Here is a 21,975-nt window from a genome sequence, read left to right on the forward strand (position 1 = left end):
GATGTTGGGGCTGAGTTTTGTGAAACTTCTGGAGGGAAGATTGAACTGGTCCTTTTTGCTGCTTTCTTGAGTGTTGTGTTATTCCAGTGTTTCAAGGACAGATTGGGAACCTGCAAACTTTTAGTGCTTCTAGAGTGGTCTGGTCCAGGGCAGAGTCTGATTGCTATCCTCCTAGTCTGAACTCTGCAAGTTCTTTTCCTGGGTTTTGGTCTAAGTAGCAGTAGATTGCTGCTGGACTCAGCAACTGCCAGGCAGCTGGAAAGCTCTTTTGGTTCAGAGTAATAGGATTGCAGGCTCCCATTTGGTCTACCCTGGCTATTCCTCTGTAGTCTTGACTAGATGTTGAAACCGAGACTGAAACTAGTTGCCAGAATTGAGTCTCGTGGGGGCTATGCCACACTCCTGCAGCTTACTTTTGAACTTCCTCCTTGGCACTTGGGAATGCCACCCCCATGTGCAGGTCTCCTTAGTCCTCCCTGGATTTGTGAGCTAGGGCTGAGTAGTGGGCAAAAAGCTAGAGTTGACACCTGTCCCTAGTATGAGATAGTTCTATGATTTCTTCTTGCCCTGATGCAATTCCTCTACTTAGGCACTAGAGTCCTCCATGTGTGACATGTGCCTGGCCCGATCCCATTTGGGTGTCTGTATACCTCTCTATCTTCCTATGCTAAGCTGGTTTGGACAGTAACTCACTACTTTTTTCTAGATATCCTCCTCAGGATTCAGTCTGTTTTATTTTCTTTTTCTTTTTTCTTTTCTTTCTTTCTTTTTTGCTTGTTTGTTTGTTTGTTTTGTGGGGCAATGGGGGTTAAGTGACTTGCCCAGGCTCACACAGCTAGTAAGTGTCAAGTATCTGAGGTCACATTTGAACTCAGGTCCTCCTGAATCCAGGGTGGGTGCTTTATCTACTGCACCACCTAGCTTCCTCCTGTTGTATTTTCTAGATCTGTTTTGGGGAGTTTTGTGGAGGAGAGCTCAACTGTACTGCTTCTTAAATCTTTGCCATCTTGTCTGCACTACTGTAATTGCCATTTAGCATTGTTTTAAATTAAATTATTGTAGACATTATTTATAGTGTCTTGCTGATTCTCCTTATTTCTTTCTCTATCAATTCATATAAGTCTTCTCATCTTGTTCTGAATTATTTGTGTGTGTGTGTGTGTGTGTGTGTGTGTGTGTATATATATATATATAATTTTTTTTTTTTTTTGGCGGGGCAAAGAGGGTTAAGTGAATTGCCCAGGGTCACACAGCTAGTAAGGATAAAGTGTCTGAGACCAGATTTTAACTCAGGTCCTCCTGAATCCAGGGCTAGTGCTTTATCCACTGTGCAACCTAGCTGCCCCAATAATTTCTTACAGTAGAGTAGCATTGCATTACAGTCATATACTGCATTTTATTCATCCATTCCTCAGTAGATGGGAATTAACTTTCTAGTTCTTTCCTACCAAAATAGTGCTTTTATAAATATTTTGGTCTTTATTGGACCTTTCTGCCTACAGATGGGATCCCTTAATCAAAACGCTTTAGTAACTTTTTTTGGACATAATTCCAAATTGTTATCCAGAATGGCGGGACCATTTCACAGTTCCACCAAGAAATGTCTTAGTATGACTATCTGCCCCCATAGGATCATAGATCTAGAGCTGGAAGGGACCTCAGAGAACATCTAGTTAAATCCCCTCATTTTACAGATTAGGAGACTGAGGTCCAGTGTCACATAGGTAACTGTCAGAGGTGTAATTTGAACCCAAGTCTGCTGCTTCCCACAGGCCCTTCCAGCATTAACTATTTCTATCTTTTATCATTTTCAGTTTGGTGTTGAAACCTTGGCTAATTTTCATTTCTCTTATTAATGATTTATGTTATTTTTACATATGGTTGTACATTGCTTACATTTCTTTTGAAAGTTATTTGTTCATATTATTCAATTTTCTGTTGGAGAATGACTCTTAGACTTATTATATATGTTTATATCCATTCCCCATATATTTTAGATATCAGATTTGGGTTTTTTGGAGATATTAGTTGTATGTATTTTTCCAGTTAAAAAGTTTCCCTTTTGATTCTTTTTTTTTTTTTTTTTGGTGAGGCAATTGGGGTTAAATGACTTGCCCAAGGTCATACAGCTAGTAAGTGTCAAGTGTCTGAGGCCGGATTTGAACTCAGGTACTCCTGAATTCAGGGCTGGTGCTTTATCCACTGCGCCACCTAGCTGCCCCTCCCTTTTGATTCTAGCTGCATTGATTTTGTAGGGAAAAAAAACTTAGATTTTGTATAGTTGAAACAATAGCCCTATTCTTTAATTGGTCCCTCCTCCCATTGTCCTGATTTTTTTATGTTGTAACCTTTTATACTTAGGTTGCGTATCCATTTGAAATTTATTGTGGGTAGTAGAAAATGCTCATAAAACTTATTTTTTGCCAAGTTGCTTCCTGGTTTTCTTGGTAGTTATTATAAATGGGGAAATCTTTCTACAGTAGTTTGTGTTCATGAGAGAAGGAAGAGAGGAAAGGGAATAAGTATTTGTTAAGTGTCTGCTATGCTAGGCAGTGTGCTTAGTGCTTTATAAATATTATCTCATTTGATCACAGGTTTATCAAACACTGAAATACTGTGTTTGATTTCTTCTATGTTTTGCTTATCTAATCTCTTTCACTAAATACTTTAAAAATTTTTAACCAGTTACCAAATAATTTTGATAAAACAGCTTGACATGTGGTAATGTTATTCTGTCTTGTCCTTTTGCCCCCTGCCCTTTTCTACTTTTGAAAGATATTTCCCTTTAGATTTTAGAACTTTTGGTCCTCCAAATGAATTTGTTGGCATTATTTCTTAATTTTATAAAGTAACAATGTAGTATCTTGATTGTTATTACACTAAATCTATAATAATTTAGGTAGTACCATCATTACCTATTAAATTGACACAACCTAATCCCAAATTCTTTTCATTTAAACAGACATTTATGAACTGCCTACTATGATACAGGGCACTGGCTGTGGGGTATACAAATAGAAAAATGAAACATCCCCTGCAAGGAAATTACATTTTATCAGGGGTACACAACATGTATTCACATAAGTAGAAGTAAGATATAATATAAAATAATGTTTTCACTAAGATTGCTTATTGATAGTTTTTGGTTTTATATAACTTTAATCTTCAGTTATTTTCCTCCTTTTCCTTTACCCAAAAGCCAGCCCCAGTCACAAAGATTTTTTTCAAAAGGAAGAAAAGAGCAGTTAAGCAAAATTAACTGATATTTTAATATTTAATATTAAGTGATATTTTGCTGTCAATATATGAAATGTTAAGCATCCGTAGTCTTTTACCTTTGTTTAAAAAAAAAAGGAGGGAGGCGTATTTTATCTTTGGGGCCATGCTTGGTCATCATAATTATACAGTTGTGTGTGCATGTGTGTGTTTGTGTGTGTATGTATGTGTGGGGTATATGTGCATGGTTTCCATGTTTCCCTTTACACCATTGTAGTCATTATGTATACTGTTTTTCTAGGTCTGCTTATTTCACTTTACATCATTTCATTTAAGTCTTCCCAGGTCTCTCTCCCCCCCGCCCAATATTTGTTTCTTATATAGCATAATAACATTCACTTTCATTAATGTATTACAGTTTGTTTAGCTGTTCCTCAGTAGATAGACATCTATTACAGAACGAAAGATTTTGAGAGTCAGGACCTCAGTGACAATGTAGTTCCAATTTATATACAAATGGAATGGAATTTTTATTGTAATACACCCTACGACCTATCTACTTGGTTTCAAATTCTTTACTACAACAAAAAGTGTTGCTACAAATATTTTGGTATATATGAAATCTTTCTTTTTATCTTTAACTTCCTTGGGACACATACCTAACAGTGGGATCTTTGGGTCAAAGGTTTGGACATTTAAATCATATTTGTAACATAATTCCAAAGTGTTTTCCAGCATAGTTTGTTGTATATTTTCCAATTTATAGCCTGCCAGCAGTGCATTAAGTTTGCCTTTGTTTCCATAGTTTTATCAGCATTCATTTTTCCATATTAATACAAAGTAATTTCATAATGGAATAGAGTATTAAAAATAAGGTTAGTAGAACTGTGAATTAGTACAACTTTTTTGTAAAACTATTTGTAATTATGCAAATAAAGTGCCTTAAATATCCATACCATAGATATGGACCGATATCTCAAACTGTATACTAAGATAAGGTAAAAATGCACATGATTTAGATATAAAGGGTGATATAAGCAAATTAGGGGAACAAGGAAAAATTTATCTATCAGATATATTGCTAAGGGAAGAATTTATGACCAAACAAGAGGTAGAGAAAAGCACAGGAAGTAAAATGGATCATTTTGATTACATAAAATTAAAATGATTTTGCACAAACAAAACTAATGCAGTCAAGATTAGACGGAAAGAAGGGAACTGGGAAAAATTTTCTTTACATTAAGGCTTCATTTCTCAAATATATAGAGACCCATGTAAAATTTATAAAAATAAGAGCCATTCTCCAATGGATAAGTTTTCAAAGAATATAAACTGGAAGTTTTCAGAAAAAGACATCAAAGTCATCTATAGTCATATGAAAACATGCTCTAAATCACTATTGATTAGAGAAATGCAAATTAAAAGAACTTCTGAGAACCTACCTCACACCCATCAGATTGGCTAACATGACAGAAAAGGAAAATGACAAATGCTGGAGGGAATGTGGAAAAATAGAGGCACTAATACACTGTTGGTGAAGTTGTAAACTGGTCCAACCATTGTGGAGAAGAATTTGGAACTATGCCCAAGGGATGATAAAATTATGCATACTCTTTGATCGAGCAATTACGCTACTAGGTCCATGCCTGAGAGAGATTAAAGAAAGAGGAAAAGAACCTATTGGTACAAAATATTTATAGTATCTCTTTTTGTGGTGACAAAGAGATTATGGGGATGGCCATCATTTGAGGAGTGGCTAAACAAGTTATGGTATATGATTGTGATGAAATACTACTGTGCTATAAGAAATGATGAACAGGATGGTTTATAAACTGTTGCAAAGTGAAATGAGCAGAACCAGGAGAACATTGTGTACAGCAATAGTGTAATGATGATCAATAGCTACTCTGATCAATACAGTGATCCTTGATAATTCTCAAGGACTCATGATTTAAAAAAAATACTATCTACCTCCAAAGGAAGAACTGATGAACTCTGAGTGCAGATTGAAGTATATTTTTTTCCAATTCCTTTATTTTTCTTGCTATTTTTCTTTTGCAACATGGCTAACCTGGCAATATGTTTTACATGATTTCACATGTATAATTCATAGCATATTGTTTTCCTTCTTAATTGGTAGGGGAGGAACTGCAGGGAAGAAGAGAATTCAGAACTCAAAATTTTATTAAAAAGAAATGTTAAAAATAAATTTATTGTCATTCCCCAATTGAGAAATGGTCAAAGGATATGAACAGGCAGTTTTCTGATGAAGAAACCAAAGCTATCTATTCCCATATGAAAAAATGCTCTAAATCTCTAATGATTAGAGAGATGCAAATTAAAACAACTCTGAGGTACCACCTGACACCTATCAGATTGGTTAAAATGACAAAAAAGGAAGATAATAAATGTTGGAGAAGCTGTGGGAAAATTGGAACACTAATGCATTGTTGGTGGAGCTGTGAACTGATCCAACCATTCTGGAGAACAATTTGGAATTATGCCCAAAGGGCGATAAAGCTGTGCATACCCTTTGACCCAGCAATTCCACTTTTAGGTCTTTTTCCCAAAGAAATCATGGAAGGGGGAAAGGGACCCACATGTACAAAAATATTTATAGCTGCTCTTTACGTGGTAGCAAGGAATTGGAAGTTGAGGGGGTGCCCATCAATTGGGGAATGGCTGGACAAGTTGTGGTATATGAATACAATGGAATACTATTGTGCTGTAAGAAATGATGAGCAGGAGGAGTTCAGAGAAACCTGGAGGGTCTTACGTGAGCTGATGATGAGTGAGATGAGCAGAACCAGAAGAACATTGTACACAGTATCATCAACATTGAGTGTTGACCTACTGTAATGGACTATATTCTTCTCACCAATGCAATGGTACAGAAGAGTTCCAGGGAACTCATGATAGAAGAGGATCTCCAAATCCAAAAAAAAAAAAAAGAACTGTGGAGTATAGATGCTGATTGAACCATACTATTTCTTTTGTTTTGGGTGCTGTTTTTTTTTTTCTATTTTGAGGTTTTGCATCACTGCTCTGATTTTTTCTCTTGTAACAGGATTAATGCAGACATAGGATTAATGTTATTATGTGTATATATATATATGTGTGTATATATCTATCTATTTATATGGATATGGATATGATATACAGATATATAGATATAACCTATATCAGATTACCTGCTGTCTAGGGGAGGGGGGAGGGAAGGGAGGGAGGGAGAAAAATCTGAAATTGTAAAGCTTGTATAAACAAAAGTTGAGAACTATCTTTACATGTAACAGAAAAAGAAAAATATATGTAAAAAAATAAAAAAATAATAATTTATTTTTAAAAATCCATAACCTTTGATTCAGCAATCCCACTATTAGCCTTATATCCAAAGGAGGACATTGATGAAAAATAAGGAATACACCCCAAAATATTTATGACAAATGTTTTGGTCATATCAAAGAATTTCAAACAAAGTGGATGTCCATCCACTGGGGAAATGGCTAAGCAAATTGTGGAACATCAATGTAATAGAATGAAATATACTATAAGAAAAGATAAATATAAATACAGATCTATGTGAACTGCGGAGTGAAGTAAACACAGCTAGGAGAACAACATACACAATAACCACCACAATGTAAACAAAACTGCAAAAAAAAAAATGCTGTAAAATTACAAAGAAGCTGCATAACTTAAAAGAAAGAGATGTGAGACAACATCCTTATATCCCTTTTGCAGAGATGGATATGTAATATTACACGTATTTCAGGCTTCTACCATGTATTGTTTAGTTTTGCTGCTATTTTCTCTTTCTCTTTTTATTTAAAAATATTATTTGTTATACAAGGTGACTCTGTGGCAGGAAATAGGGAAGGAATACTGGGGAAATTTTTGATAATGTAAAAAAAAAGACAACAATAAAAAATGTTACAAAAAAGAATCTACTGATTATCCCTAGAAACTCCAAAAGAAAAAGACCCAAGAATATTAGAACAAAAATATAGAACTTCCACATCAAAGAAGAAAAACAACAAGCATCCAGAAAGAAGCATTTCACATAACAAGGAACATAATCAGGGTCACACAAGATCTGGCAGCTTCAAGAGACAAGAGAAGAGATTTGGGAATATAATATTTCAAAGGACTAGGAATAATGGGCTTACAAGAAAAGATAGTTTACTCAAAGCTGATAATCCTACAAAGGGGAAAATGGGACTTTATTGGAATAGAGGACTTTCAATCATCTCCCAAAACTAGAAGAACTTTTGAAATACAAATACAAAAGTCCAGAGAAACTTAGAAAGCTTAATTTATTTAAGCAATTGGAAGGAGTAAATATCCCTTCAGAAACTTAATGTTTTCAAAGCTAGTTAAGGGAGTTAAATGAGGAAAAGAGGACCTGAAAGAGGAAAAGGGTGGGTGGAAATTGGAAGATAGAAAAGAGAAAGGACAAAAGAAATACACTAATGTAGAAAAAAGAATGAAGTGGAATTTGTTATTTCTCATAATTGGGGTAGGTGGAAGAGAATACAAACATGGAAGAAAAAACGGGAGGGAGGAATGTACATCAGATTGACCTCACTCTTATTTGAACTAGACAAAAAGAGAGTAGAACATGTGAGTAAATACCCACACACAGTAATATAGATATACATCAAATTCAATAAGGAAACAAGTGCAAGGAAGGTAGAGAAAAATATTTAGAAATTAACAGCAAAATAAACTTCCTAATCTTGAAGGGTAGGTTAAAAGAAAAAAGAAAAGATCTAGAATCTAAGGAGTGCTTATGAATTAGGGATTGGCAGAACAAATTGTGGTATACGATTGTTATGGAATACTATTGTAGTCTAAGAAATGTTGAAATGATTTTCAAGAAGTCTGAGCAGTACAAACTGATGCAGAGTGAAGTGAGCAGAATCAGGAGAAAATGGATTAGGGTTGATCTGATTCACACCTCTACCAACAATGCACCAGAGTACCTATTTTCCCACATCCCTTTCAGCATTGACTGTTCCCATCACTTGCTATTTTTGCCAATTTTCTGAATCTGAGCTAAAATCTCAGGATTGTTTTGATCTGCATTTCTTTTATTATTAATTATTTGGGCTATTCTTTCATATTGTTTGTGATTCTTCTTTTGAGAATTGCTTTTTTACGTACTGTGACCACTTATTTATTGTGGAATGCTTTTTTGTTGTATATTTTTGTTAGCTATTTATATATCTTGGATACCCAAGTCTTGTTGGAGAACTTTTACCCATTTGACTACTGTCCTTATTCTAGATGCATTAATTTTGGTTGGGTAGAAGCCTTTCAATATTATTTAATTAAACTTATTTATTTTACCATTTGAATTGCTTCTAGCCTTTGTTTTGTTAGGAAAAATCTCATGCCTTGCATGTATATTCAGAAAGTATATTATCTGCTTCACTTTCTGTGTCTTTATGGTGTGATAGCTATATATCCATTTTGAATTTATTTCTATAAAACTTCTTTGTAGTGATTAATTTCTTTGGCTTAGTCACCTCTCCAACCCTAATTACTGAATTTGGGCTTTGTCCCAAGGCCAAGCTCCACCCCTTGATGTGCTTTTGGGGTGGGGGTTGTTGTCCCTGCTTGTTCTTGCTCTGGGTCACCAGTGTTCCTGTGCTAACTTCCATCTGGATTAGGCCCCCTGGATTTTTTTTTCTTCAGTTATCAAGTATTTTTTCCCCTCCTTCCTACCTCTCCTCTCTTTTCCACCTCACTTCACCCCCTTATCCCCACCCCCAACAAAACAAAACAAAACAAAACAAAACCCTTGTAATAAATATGATTAGTCAAACAAAACAAATTCCCTCATTGGCCATGTCCAAAATTTTTTGTTTCATTCTGTATATTTAGTCCTTCACCTCTCTGTCAGGAGGTGGGTCTTTGTTATTGGTCTCTGGAGTCATGGTTGATTAGAGTTCTTAAGTTTTTCAAAATTTTTATATTTATAGTTGTTATACTCACTTCACTCAATATCAGTTCACACAAGACAGGTTTTGCTGAAATTATCTCCTTCATTATTGCTTACAGCACAATAGTATTCCATTACATTTATATGCCATAATCTGTTTAGACATTCTCTAATTGGACTCCCCATAGTTTCTAGTTTTTTGGAACTACAAAAAGGGCTACTATAATTATTTTGTATATAAAAGACCTTTTCTTTCCTTGAGCTCTTTGAAGTATAAGCCTAGTAGTGATTTTGCTGGGTCAAAGAGTATGCATACATTAGTAACTTTTTGGGCACAGTTACAAATTGCTTTCCAAAATGGCTACATCAAATCACAAATCCACCAGCAATACTCGAGTAATGATAATAATGTGCCTGTTTTCCCATATACCCTACCCTGTATCACTTGTCACTTTCCATTTTTTTCTGAGCTTTGCCAGTCTGAGGGGGTGCGAGTTAAAACGTCAGAGTTGCTTTAATTTGTGTAATAATGAATGATTTTGACTTTTTTTCTAATGTGGTTATAGGTAGCTTGGATTTCTTCCTTTGACTGTTAACGTACTCCTCTTTAGATTTTTGATTTTCAGAGTGCCAGAATTTTAGGGCCCTCTATGACTTCTGAAAACACTGCCAAGTATCTTCGAAGCCTTGTCTGTCCTAGGTCTGAGCAGTTCCCTGCCTTTACTGGTCACTGATACTTGCTGTAGCTTCTAAGGCCCCTACAATGGGTTTCTAACAACTCTGGGGATTTCTGACCATCTTGCTACTTTTTGACCCTCCTTGAGGTATTCTTATGAGAGTCTTCCATATTTGCTGCCTTTGGACATGGAATCTTATTGGCTTCCTGTGTCCCTGACCCATTTCTCCCTATACTGTGAGAGCTATTGCTCAATTTGTTTATACTAATGCTAACTTTGCTAGTGCGCCCCCCCCCCCCATTCCTATTTACCATGGTCTTTTTTTTTTTTTTTGGACTAACCTTTTCTGTACTTTTAGAGTAGAAATAGTCACTTATTGGAAGAAGTTTCTTTTTGGATTTCTTGATCATTGATTTAGTATGAATTTTAGGATTTTGCTGGAGTAGTAAGTATGTACAATCTGAAAAGTCAGCATCCTTTCAGGAAGATATATTGACCAGAAGTCTGGTCACTCTTTTTCAGTATTAATGTGTTCTGAGTTTTTCCCCACTTTTTGGGTATATTCCCTTGTTCAGATACCTAGTAGATTGATTCTTCAATACCTTCACAATTGTGTCACTTACAGCACTGATCTCCTTGATGTAAAAAATTAGTCCAATACAGCAGTTTTTTCTGTCTTGCTTCTCCTTAATAGCCGTTCTTCCACTTAGAAGTGCATCCAATATTATGGCAATAAAGAATTTTGGCTTTTCTGTTCTTTGTAGTTAAAATTGTTTTAATATTAAACATCTGTCAAGATAATTTCCATTTTTCTTTAGTTTGTTTTCTAAGTGGCATATTGGATAAAATACAGGACTTGGAGTCAGGAAGACTAGAGGTCAAATACTGGCTCAGACATTAATTAGTTGTATGAATTTGGGCAAGTCACTTACCTTTTCTCAACCTCAGTTCCCTTATGTAAAATTAGGATAAAAATAGTACCACTTCATAGAGGTATTGTGATGATCAAATGAAATAGCATATGAAAATCACTTTGCAAATCTTACATAATAGAAATTCTGTTATCAGCAGCAGCAGCAGCATTGGGATTCTTCCAGAACCTCCACTTAAGGAAGGCACACGGCCAGATAGCTATTCATTTCTTACCAGGCTGGACTCCACTGGACTTTGCCATCATGTCCCAGAAAGCTCTTCATCCTCGAAGATCATTTGAGTCCTGGAACTTCCAGACTCATACCTGGGAAGTACCCTTTACCCCTGGGTTCCTCCCAGAACCTCCATTTAAGGAGTGCATCTAGGCCAGTCATCTCTTCATATCCTGCCTCTAGGTTTCTCCATCTTGCCTTTACAAATAGGTTCCCTGCTCTGATGGTCTCTTCATAATAATCCCTGAGATTGGAAGGTCAATCCTGCTTTGTACAAAACATTCTTATTTCTATTTTATTAGAGAAGCAACTGATTAAGAAATGTAAAGTGACTTGCCTATAGTTATACAACTTAGCAGATGGCAGAACTTGGGTTTTGAACCCATGTCTTATGGGTTCACACCCACTTGCTGCTCTTTCTACACAATTCTTTTTTGTTTATCTGCAACAAATGGAAACTATAGTTATTTTCCCTGGTATAGTGGGAGCACTATCACCAGCCATATGACATAACCAATCTTGCTTCAAATGATTTATAATACTTAAAAACACATATATTAAAAAAATTTTTGGGGGTGTAAAAACTAAGTTTGAGTGACTTTAATTCACTTATCAAACTCCTACTATGTGTAAAACATATCTAGAATACAAAATGTAATATGAAATAAATCTGAAAAACTAAATGGGATCTACATTGTAGAAAGATTTAAATGTCAAACTGAGGAACTGATATTTTATTCCAGTGATACCTGGGTACCACCTTGATATCACTAGATACAAGAACACCTAGATACCAGAACTGAAGATTTTCCAGCATGGAAATGATTATACCTGTTCATTAGGAATATCAATTTGGCAGCACTTTGGACAATGGATTGGAGAAGATAGAGACTGGAAGATTGAAAATTAAACAAGGAGACCAATTAGGAGGCAATAGTCCAGACTAATAGTAATAAAGACTGGAACTAGGATGGTTTCAGTATGAGTTTAGAGAAGACTAATATGAGGCATGTTAGAGATAAAGATAGGGACTAGATTTGTGATTTCATTAGTATAGTGAACTTCCAGATTAAGTAACTACCAATGCAAATCATCATCTCTGCAATTTATCATCTTAGAGAGTTGCCTAGAGAGAGCCCTGAGAGGTTGGATAACTTGCTCAGGATCACATGGCCAGTGTATTTTAGAGGTGGGACTTGAATTCACTCAGATTTCCCTGAGTTCAAATATGGCCCTGTGTTACCCCAGGCAAATCACTTCACCCTATTTACCTCAGTTTCCCCATCTGTAAAATGAATCGGAGAAGGAAATGACAAACAACTCCAGTATCTTTGCCAAGAAAACCTAAGCTGGGTCCCAGAGCCAGGCATAACTGAAAGGACTGAACAACAATTGTAGAAACAAACTTCATGTTTTTTTCTCTTATTCCATGCCACTGATTAGTACTGAATGATTGACTAGAAGGACGTGTAATCTTTTTGTACAGTGCTCCTTGTGTTGTTTTTTGTGTGCATTGGGAATATAACTATGATGGGCCTTCCAAATGATTTTATGAAAATGTACTTGGGCACTGTTTGAGAATTGTTTATAGCTGTGTATTCAGAAATTACAGGTCTCTGCTATGTATTTTGGTTAAGATAACAATATGATTTCTCTGGTGTATGCGTTTTTATAGCATGATTTTTCATTAGAGTAGAATATTTAGTAGACAATAATTTTAAGGAGTTTCACTTGTTTATACTAATAGTTTATCCATTTTGACTCTTTTTTTTTTTTTTTTTTTGGGCGGAGTAATGTGGGTTAAGTGACTTGCCCAGGATCACATAGCTAGTAAGTGTCAAGTGTCTGAGGTCGGATTTGAACTCAGGTCCTCCTGAATCCAGGACCAGTGCTCTATCCACTGCGCCACTCAGCTGCCCAGTTTATCCATTTTGAGACAATAGCTTAATTGTAATATTTCACTGAGACAGAATGTTAGAGTAGGAGTTTTGGTCCTGGTGTCAAAAGACCTGGGTTTGCATTTTGGTTCTTAATAGTTAAGTAGAGTTTAAGCTTTTGGAGCTTTGGTTACCTCATATGTAAAATGGAAACTAATATCAGCCAAGTCTATCTCATTAAGGTGAACAGTATAAATGTGAATTATTGTTATGAGATTATTGTTGTGCCTAACCTTAGCATCTTCCTGGCACAGTATTCTCTAGCACCCAGTAAGCTATAAATGTTGTTTTATATACATAAATTCAAGAAACATTATTTATTAAATGCAAGGCACTAGGGATACAAAGATGATGTTTTGAAGGGGTTTATAAACTAATTTAATCTAGCATATAAGATTGTTGTTGTTTGTCCTTTGTTATCAAAGAGGACCATGACAGATATTATGACTTGCACTGAATTGGATTTAAGAGAGGCAGACCTATGCAGGGTCACCAACCTCACTCTCTCCTTCAGAGCCATCTGGGTCTAGTGGTGGACCAGATGTTTAAGGCAATTGGGGTTAAGTGACTTGCCCAGGGCCACACAGCTAGTAAGTGTCTGGTGACATTTGAACTCAGGTCCTCATGACTCTAGGGCCAGTGCTTTATCCACTCACTGTACCACCTAGCTGCCCCATCTAGTATATAAAATGATTAACTAAAGCCCTGGTTCCATACTATATCATGGTGTGGAAATGACCCTGGCTTTCAGTGTTCACCAGTGTAGCATATATATATATATATATATATATATATATATATATATATATATATATATATATATATATATATATGCTCTACTAGGCCCTATTAAGTAGAGGAAGACTTTGAATGTGAACCTGTTGATAGATATTATGTCTTTTGTCCATTAACTAAGTTTAGAAGATTTTCATCACCAGAAAGTTAAATGCCATTAGGAAGAATCAGGAGACTAAATTTTGTACAGCACTCTTTTTCATCCTGAATTGCTGTATTTTTGAGAGTAGGGCATACAATTTCTTTGTTTCCAGGTCACTGGCTTTTAATGAATTGGGAAATGCCTACCATGACTTTACCTCACTGTATTAGTGTAAGTGAACTGCTAGTTGCCAATTTAAAAACTGGTTATGTTACAGATTTCTGTAAATTAATTGTTTAGAACCAGGAATCTATTTTCCTAGAGAAAAAATATTATAAATGGTGTATGTTTCTAGATAGCCTGACCTATAAAAAGCTTCCACACTCAGTTTGGGAGCAGTTTGTGGTTGAAGCAGGCTCATGGCTGAGGACTTGAGGAAGAACCCAACCAGGCTGGAACTGTAGGCTAGATAGGCCTTTTCTTAACTTTCTGAACTCCCTGTGAATACCTGCTATGCTTTAATAAATGCTTAATGCCCAAAGGCTGGTGCTAAAGCTTCTAATTTAAGGCGACCACACATTTAGATTTTAAATATCACAATTTGGCGACCATGAAGGGATCGCTGAACCCCTCAACCTTCTGATCTTCATATTTGTATGTTTCTCCTATTTTCATTGATTTTCTGTGCCTGTCCCTTTAAATTTTCAGTTGGGTTTCTCCTGCTTGCTAAGTGCCTCCTAAGTACCTGCTTTTCTCTAACTTTAGTCTGGTTAATCAGACAAACAGGGGATAAGATCATGTCATTTTTGTGGATTTTCTATTTTGATTTATCTTTACTTGCTTTTGCCTTTAATTAATAACTTTATAAAGCAATGGTATTATGAAAGGACCAACAGAGAAAATAAAGGGGTTGAAAAAAAAGAGAAACTTTATCATCATCATATTTCAAGAATCTGCTTCTATTGCCATAAACAGGGACATATTTTATAGAAATGCATAAGTAGACGGCAAGATATTAAAATGAGAGTTGGGGATTTTAGATATCAAAATAAAAAATGTTCTAAATTCACTCAGAGAAATATTGTCAGTTCAAATGTTACATAAAGGTTTCTTTTTATGCTATTATATCTACATTTAAAAATTAATAGTATGAGTTTATTTTCATAGAGATTTAAATTCTTTTTAGATTGTGTTTTAAGCCAATTTGAATTTCATTGTTTTTTATTCTTCCATGTGTATTTTGTTTTTCTAAATTGCTTTATTTATCCAACTGATTATTTGATCAAATTATATAAAGTATTTCCTTGGTAAATTGATTACCACGACAAGTGTAAATTAATTCTAGAAATAATATTTTTATAAAAAAAATTATTTTTCTTTGGAATTATTGCACATTGTAACTTATATTCAAAGCAAATTCACATTTTATGCGATCATTATTATCCTCAATTTTAAAATCCATATGAGACTTGGATTATGGGAATTTACCATTTAAGACATTAATTGTCTTCATCCTTGAGAGGAATACATACAAGAGCAGGCATTGGACTGTTACAGAAGGGGAGACACCCACGAAGTCCAAGTAGTGCACTGCCTTGGGAAAGGCCAAGAGAATGGCTATTGACAAGAGGTGAGGTTGGCTTCTTTTGGCTTCATTTCCCCACAATATTGTACAGATGGCTGGAAGTTTTCATCCCACCCATCTTATTCTACACCTAGCTTCTATTCCCCCTCTTATATGCCCGATGCCATGGATGTCTCAATCCCATGCATCTGATTAAGCCTTACTCAGTTTTTTCCAATATGTTGGGTGGCATGGACATATATCCCATCCATCTACTTTAAGCCTGGCATACTGCACGGGCTGTATATATTGCTCAAGTGTGGGAATGTTCATCTCCCATCACTTTTGTGGTAACCCCATAATTATCTCAGATATCATGATAAATACAATGTTGGATTTGGCCTTGACATCTGCTACCAATTATATTAGATTTTCTAATTTCTCATAATGGCATGAGGATAATTAGACAGATGATGCAAAAAAGGGATGAAATGAAGATTTAAACAAAAATTTCTTAATATCGCAGTTGTCTTCTCAATTTATTCCCCACAGGGGGTTTACAGTAATATTAAGTTTAAAAAAAATTGGGCAGCTAAGGTGGCGCAGTGGATAGAGCACCAGCCCTGGAGTCAGGAGGACCTGGGTTCAAGTCCAGCCTCGGGCACTTAACACTTACAGGCTGTGTGACCCTGGGCAAGTCACTTAACCCCAATTGCCTCACCAAAAAAAAGAAAAAGAAAAGAAAAGAAAAAAGAAAAAAAATCAATGTTTGCTTTTATTATATCTTTAAAAGATTCTGAATTTCCTTAGACATGTTTTTGAGAGCTCTCATTATTTGATTTGATTACTGGCAAAGCTGCTTAAAGTTGTGTTAAGCTCAATTTTGTAGGAAACCTTCCAGCTGATTATCAGTATCTGAAATATTTGAGAGACTTTACAATCATACCTGAAACTCTACAGCTGAGATTTGTTAGTTGAGAAAATAATGGGATTTGGCAGATACTCAAAGGCTCACCTGGAGATTAATCTAAACTGATTGAATTAAGTGAGAGTGATTGACTGTGGATTAGCCTACTTGAAGTTAATTATATTGTAACCATGCCTGGCCAGCCCTTAAGAAGATATTGTTCTCAGAAGCTAAGGACTTTGAACTCAACTTGAGACCACCTTCAAGTCCAGTGAACCAATGAATTTGGATGACACCTACCAGTCAGCTTGAAGCAGTGTGTGCTCCAGACCTATAAAAAGCTTCCACACTCAGTTTGGGAGCAGTTTGTGGTTGAAGCAGGCTGAGGACTTGAGGAAGAACCCAACCAGGCTGGAACTCTAGGCTAGATAGGCCTTTTCTTAACTTTTTGAACTCTCTGTGAATACCTTGTATATTTTATTATTTAAAAAAAATTTTTTTTTGGGGGGGCAGGGCAATGAGGGTTAAGTGACTTGCCCAGGGTCACACAGCTAGTTAAGTGTCAAGTTTCTGAGGCTGGATTTGAACTCAGTCCTCCTGAATCCAAGGCCAGTGCTTTATCCACTGCGCCACCTAGCTGCCCCACCCTGATATGCTTTAATAAATGCTTAATGCCCAAATACTGGTGCTAAAGCTTCTAATTTAAGGTGACCACACATTTAGATTTTAAACATCACATCCCTATCTTTTGTCATGTTTGCCAATTTTCAATATTCAGTGTTGTTTTGATTTGCACTTCTCTTATTATTTGTGATTTGTAGCATACTTTTTGTTTGTTTGTTTGTTTTTTTGTTTTGATCAGGCAATTGGGGTTAAGTGACTTGCCCAGGGTCACACAGCTAGTAAGTATTCAGTGTCTGAGACCGGATTTGAACTCAGGTACTCTTGACTCCAGGGCTGGTTCTCTATCCACTGCTCAGGTCCTCTGGAATCCAGGGCCGGTGCTTTATCCACTGCTCCACCTAGCTGCCCCTTGTAGCATTCTTTCATACAGTTTTTGATAATTTACAAGTCCTCTTTTGAGATATCTTTGGTCATATTTTTTGATCATGATTTTTTCCCCTTAACAATAGCAGTATCTCCTCTTCTACTTACTTTCCCCAGGCTAGCAGTTCTTAATTTGGATCCATGAACTCATTTAAAAAAAATGTTGTTAACTGTATTTCAGTGTAATTTGTCTCCTTTGTAATCTTATGTATTTTAATTTGTTCATTTAAAAATATTTTGAGGAATCCATAGGCATCACTTGACTGCCAGTGGGGTCTATGACACAAAAAGGGTTAAGAATCTCTGCTCTGTAGAAAAAAGGTCCCTCAACCCTACCTGGATTAAAAAGATAACTAATTATATTAGCTTAAACTGCTTCTAATTGTCCCTTTTAATTGTGGGAAAAGTAATTATCAGTGTGCAGAATACTTAATAGAGGTGGCTAGTAGTAACTTCAATTAGAGGAAAGAAAATAGGTAAAAGGCATATCATCTCTGTATTTTATATATATTGTTAGTGATGAAATGTTTCATCTTAAATTATTAAGGGAAATTATGTGAGCTCAAAATTGTTATATTTTATAATAGTTATATTTATTTTAATGGATTTATGACATAATAGTTCCACTTGACCTTGTCAAAATTATTATCTACTACTTTATAATGTAAGTGAGTTGCAAGGCACAAGCTGTGAGTGTTGTATCCTTAAAGCATGGTATTTAATACTGTTGGTAGGGGCAGCTAGGTGGCTCAATGGATAAAGCACCTGCCTTGGATTCAGAAGGACCTGAGTTCAAATGTGACCTCAGACACGTGATACTTAACTAGCTGTGTGACCCTGGGCAAGTCACTTAACCCTCGCTACCCTGTCCTCTCTCCCCCCCCCCCCCAATAAGAAAAAAGAAAAAGAAAAAAATACTGTTGGTAATCATTTTTTTTAGCATGACATATATGTTTCAATTTACTTTTTTTTCCAAGTTAATGATGACAATATTGCAGACGTAAGCAGGGAGGAGACATGTTGCTTAATATATTATTTCATGCCATTTACTTGGAATGATTTACCATTTCTTTCTTCGCTCATTTTATAGATGAGGAAACTCAAGCAAACAGGGTTAAGTGACTTGCCCAAAGCCACACAGCTAGTGTCAAATGTCTGAGGCTGGATTTGAACTCAGGTCCTCCTGAATCCACTGAGCCACCTAACTGCCCCATATGCCATTTACTTGGAACAGAACTTTCCAATTCTATTTGTGGGATATGTGGCAGTTTTTTAAAATTAAAAATTTCAGTTATTAAAATTCAGCAGTGGTAAAAATATTACATATATTGGACACAAAATGAATACCTTATTATTTCTTGCTCATTTATTTGTCTGGTTAGAACTATTTAGTGCCTGAGAGGTTGTTACCTATGATTTAAGTCTTTTGATGGCCCATAGACCCATCTTTTGCAGAAACTTTTTTGAAATTTGTCATTTTAATCATGGTTATTCCCTGGTGTGGGTTTCCTATAATTTGGGATAGTTTTAATATTTATTTCCTTAGTATTGTAATTGTAGGTGATTTCATGAATTTGCTACTTAAATATTTTGTTGTTTCTATGCAGCCATCATTTTACTTAAAAATGTTTTTATTTTACTAAGATGTTTATGACAACAAAAATAGATTTGAGATTGGGAAATTGGCGAATTATAAAATTTTTTTGTTTTGTTTTGTTTTTGTTTTTGTTTTTTTGTTTTTTTAGTGAGGCAATTAGGGTTAAGTGACTTGCCCAGGGTCACACAGCTAGTAAGTGTTAAGTGTCTGAGGCCGGATTTGAACTCAGGTACTCCTGACTCCAGGGCTGGTGCTCTATCCACTGCGCCATCTAGCTGCCCCTAAATTATAAAATTTAACTAAAAGTTTTTAAACATTAAACAAAACTTGAATTAATTACAAGTATAACAGGTGTCACCTAATCTTAAGAGAAAAGAGAACAATGGCTTTTTGTTGTGTATTTGATGATGATAAAGAATAACTGGATTTTACCTTTTTTACTTTACTTTTTTCTCCTTTGTTTTGGGAACCCAAATGCAAAATTATGCTGTAATGCATTTGGTTGAATGACTACTTTTTGCCTTAGTAGAGAATTATATATAGTATATAGTGAAAAGTATCTTAGAGGTCATTCAGTGTAATCCTTTAAATTTACATTAATTCCTACTTTATTTGAAAAACTTTTCTTAAGCATTTCTTTGGTCATGACATTTTAAAAAAGAGATGAAAATCTCTAGGATATACTAGGATATAAATTTGGTGGGGGCAGAGATTATGCCTTTCCAGTTTTTGTTTTCTGGATGAATGAGTTCATCTTTTATTTTAATACATCTTATATTCTCATATTTGGAAGAGTGGATGTGAGAAGGGAAGGAAATAGTTTTAATGAGAAGTAATATTAATTTTGTAATATGACCTTTTTAATAGTGGAAGGATTTTTAATTGTACTGTCAATGATGAAATGTTTAGAAAGAGAAATAGAATTCTATTGTAAGACGACCTTCTTATAAAACTTTTAGATTTCAACTTTTATTTGACTGAAAAGAAAAGCTATATAATCTTTTTATTTTTTTTAAGTGAGGCAGTTCAGGTTAAGTGACTTGCCCAGGGTCACGCAGCTAGTAAGTATTAAGTGTCTGAGGCAGGATTTGAACTCAGGTACTCCTGACTCCAGGGCCAGTGCTCTATCCACTGTGCCACCTAGCTGCTGCAAGCTATATAATCTTTAAAGGAATTTTCCAGGTTTGCTTTTGCCCCATGGAGGACAGAGTTTCCATTTTTGACTAAGAAAAGGAGAAAGTTGGAGAGCTTGTCTTGAGGTCAATTTTTTTTCTTCTTAGTTTGTCCAATTGGTTTGGATTTGAGTGATCTGTTTGACTGAATTGGAGGAGATGCCTCATTTCCCTGACTATTTTATTTTTCAGTTGGGGTGTAACACAGTGCTGAGCCATCTGTTGTAGATCCACTTGAGAAAGATTATGACTTTTATAGTCCTCTTCTTGCAGTTTCATTACTAATTTTGTTATGGGAAATTAAGTTTAAAAGTTAGACAATTTTGTTATTGTTTCTAATGGAATTTATGATTTAAATGTCAAATCTAATAGATGGAATTTTCTTTTTTATGTTTTCTCTAAAGAACTGAGAAACAATGCATAAGAATTCTTCATTTTCTCAAGTTCTTTTCTATCTAGTCCTTGAGCATTTTCAGTGTTGGATATGTATATTCAACCATATTCAACTATAAAGATAAGCACCAAATCACATGGCCTTTTCCTAAGAGGAATCAGACATTTGACCCACAGAAAGCTAGACAGTAGGCCTAAAACAAATCAAATACACTGTAACTCTCCCTTCTCTTCTCATTTTGTTTGGATTTCACGGGGCTTTGTCTGTGGGGAAACTCAGAAATGAATTTGCTGTGGGGATTATATATTTTTTTTAGCTTTCTGATAAAGTCAAAGTAGGTATGGAAGACTGGAAAAGGAGAAGGAAATGTGAATAAGCTAGTACAAATTTTGTAGAAAGACAAAAGCTTAGAAATGAAAAGGAGTTTAGAGGTTATTTAGTCCAACCCTTTTATGTTACAGATGAAAAAACAGGTTAGGAAAGTATAAATTACTTTCTTACAGTCACTTCACTAGTTAGTGTCAAGAATTAGGATCAGAGTCCAGGTCTTGACTCCCAATCTAGTGTTCTTTCTACTATGCTGTTGTTATTTAATAGGTCAAATAGGGATGTACTAACTGTAGCAAGCTTTTCACTTTAAACAAGGAGGAGCTGCTTTTGTTTTACTTCTTGGTTTACATAAGGATGGTTCAATGGTTATTTAAATTCCGTAACCCTTGGAAAAAGCTAATCACATAAAAATGGAATACAAACTATTAAAACTATTAAAAACTATTTTTAAGAGTTCAGTGAATTTATTATTTTTAAACCTGTATGTTCTCATTCATTCATTCTCATTCTCTCTCCCCCCCCCCTTTAAGATTTCTTTATTTTCCTTCAGTAGCCTTATGATAAAGGTATTTTTATCATATTTTTGTGAGAAGCTGGTTTTCTTAATTACACCTTGCTTTTTCCATAGGTATGGTCCTCATTCGAAGTGAGAATGGACAGTTATTAATGCTTCCTCAGCAGACCTTGGCACAGATGCAGGCACAGGCCCATGTTCAGTCCCAGCCTCCAAACACCATGGCACCACGCCCTGCAACTCCCACAAGTGCCCCTCCTGTTCAGATATCAACTGTGCAGGTGAGTATACAAATTAGTATTTAGATATTTTGTTGTTTTCTTGTTCTCATCTTTGTGAGATATCTCGATCTCACATTTCTAGCACTGCAAGTCATGGATCCTTTTGTGTCTTTTTATCCTGTACTTTCTCTATCATAAAGGATCAACCCAATAGACTGAAGCAATTTCATTACTTGTAGGGTACCAACACAGCACTCAGGTTGTCCAGTTATTTACAAATGAGCACAATTCTTCCCCAAACACCTCTTTTAACAGGTTATTCTAGTATTTATTTAGGATATTGGGACATTTAACTCAAAACTTGTGAAGCTGTTATATAGTGGTACCATTGTTTGGTACTAGTATCTTTTATGAATTTTCTTTCCCTCTTTTT

The 21,975-nt window shown here is 35.4% G+C and overlaps 1 protein-coding gene across 1 annotated transcript in view; it reads left to right on the forward strand.

The window, feature by feature from the left end:
* Positions 1–21,975, forward strand: part of TAF4 (TATA-box binding protein associated factor 4) — a 158,752-nt gene that overhangs the window by 97,395 nt on the left and 39,382 nt on the right. Inside the window, exon 3 of the mRNA XM_043980110.1 lies at positions 21,436–21,602. Coding sequence (XP_043836045.1) covers positions 21,436–21,602 — 167 coding nt within the window. The remainder of the gene's footprint in view (positions 1–21,435; positions 21,603–21,975) is intronic.

This window comes from Dromiciops gliroides, chromosome 2, assembly GCF_019393635.1.
Source record: "Dromiciops gliroides isolate mDroGli1 chromosome 2, mDroGli1.pri, whole genome shotgun sequence".
Lineage (NCBI taxonomy): Eukaryota > Metazoa > Chordata > Mammalia > Microbiotheria > Microbiotheriidae > Dromiciops > Dromiciops gliroides.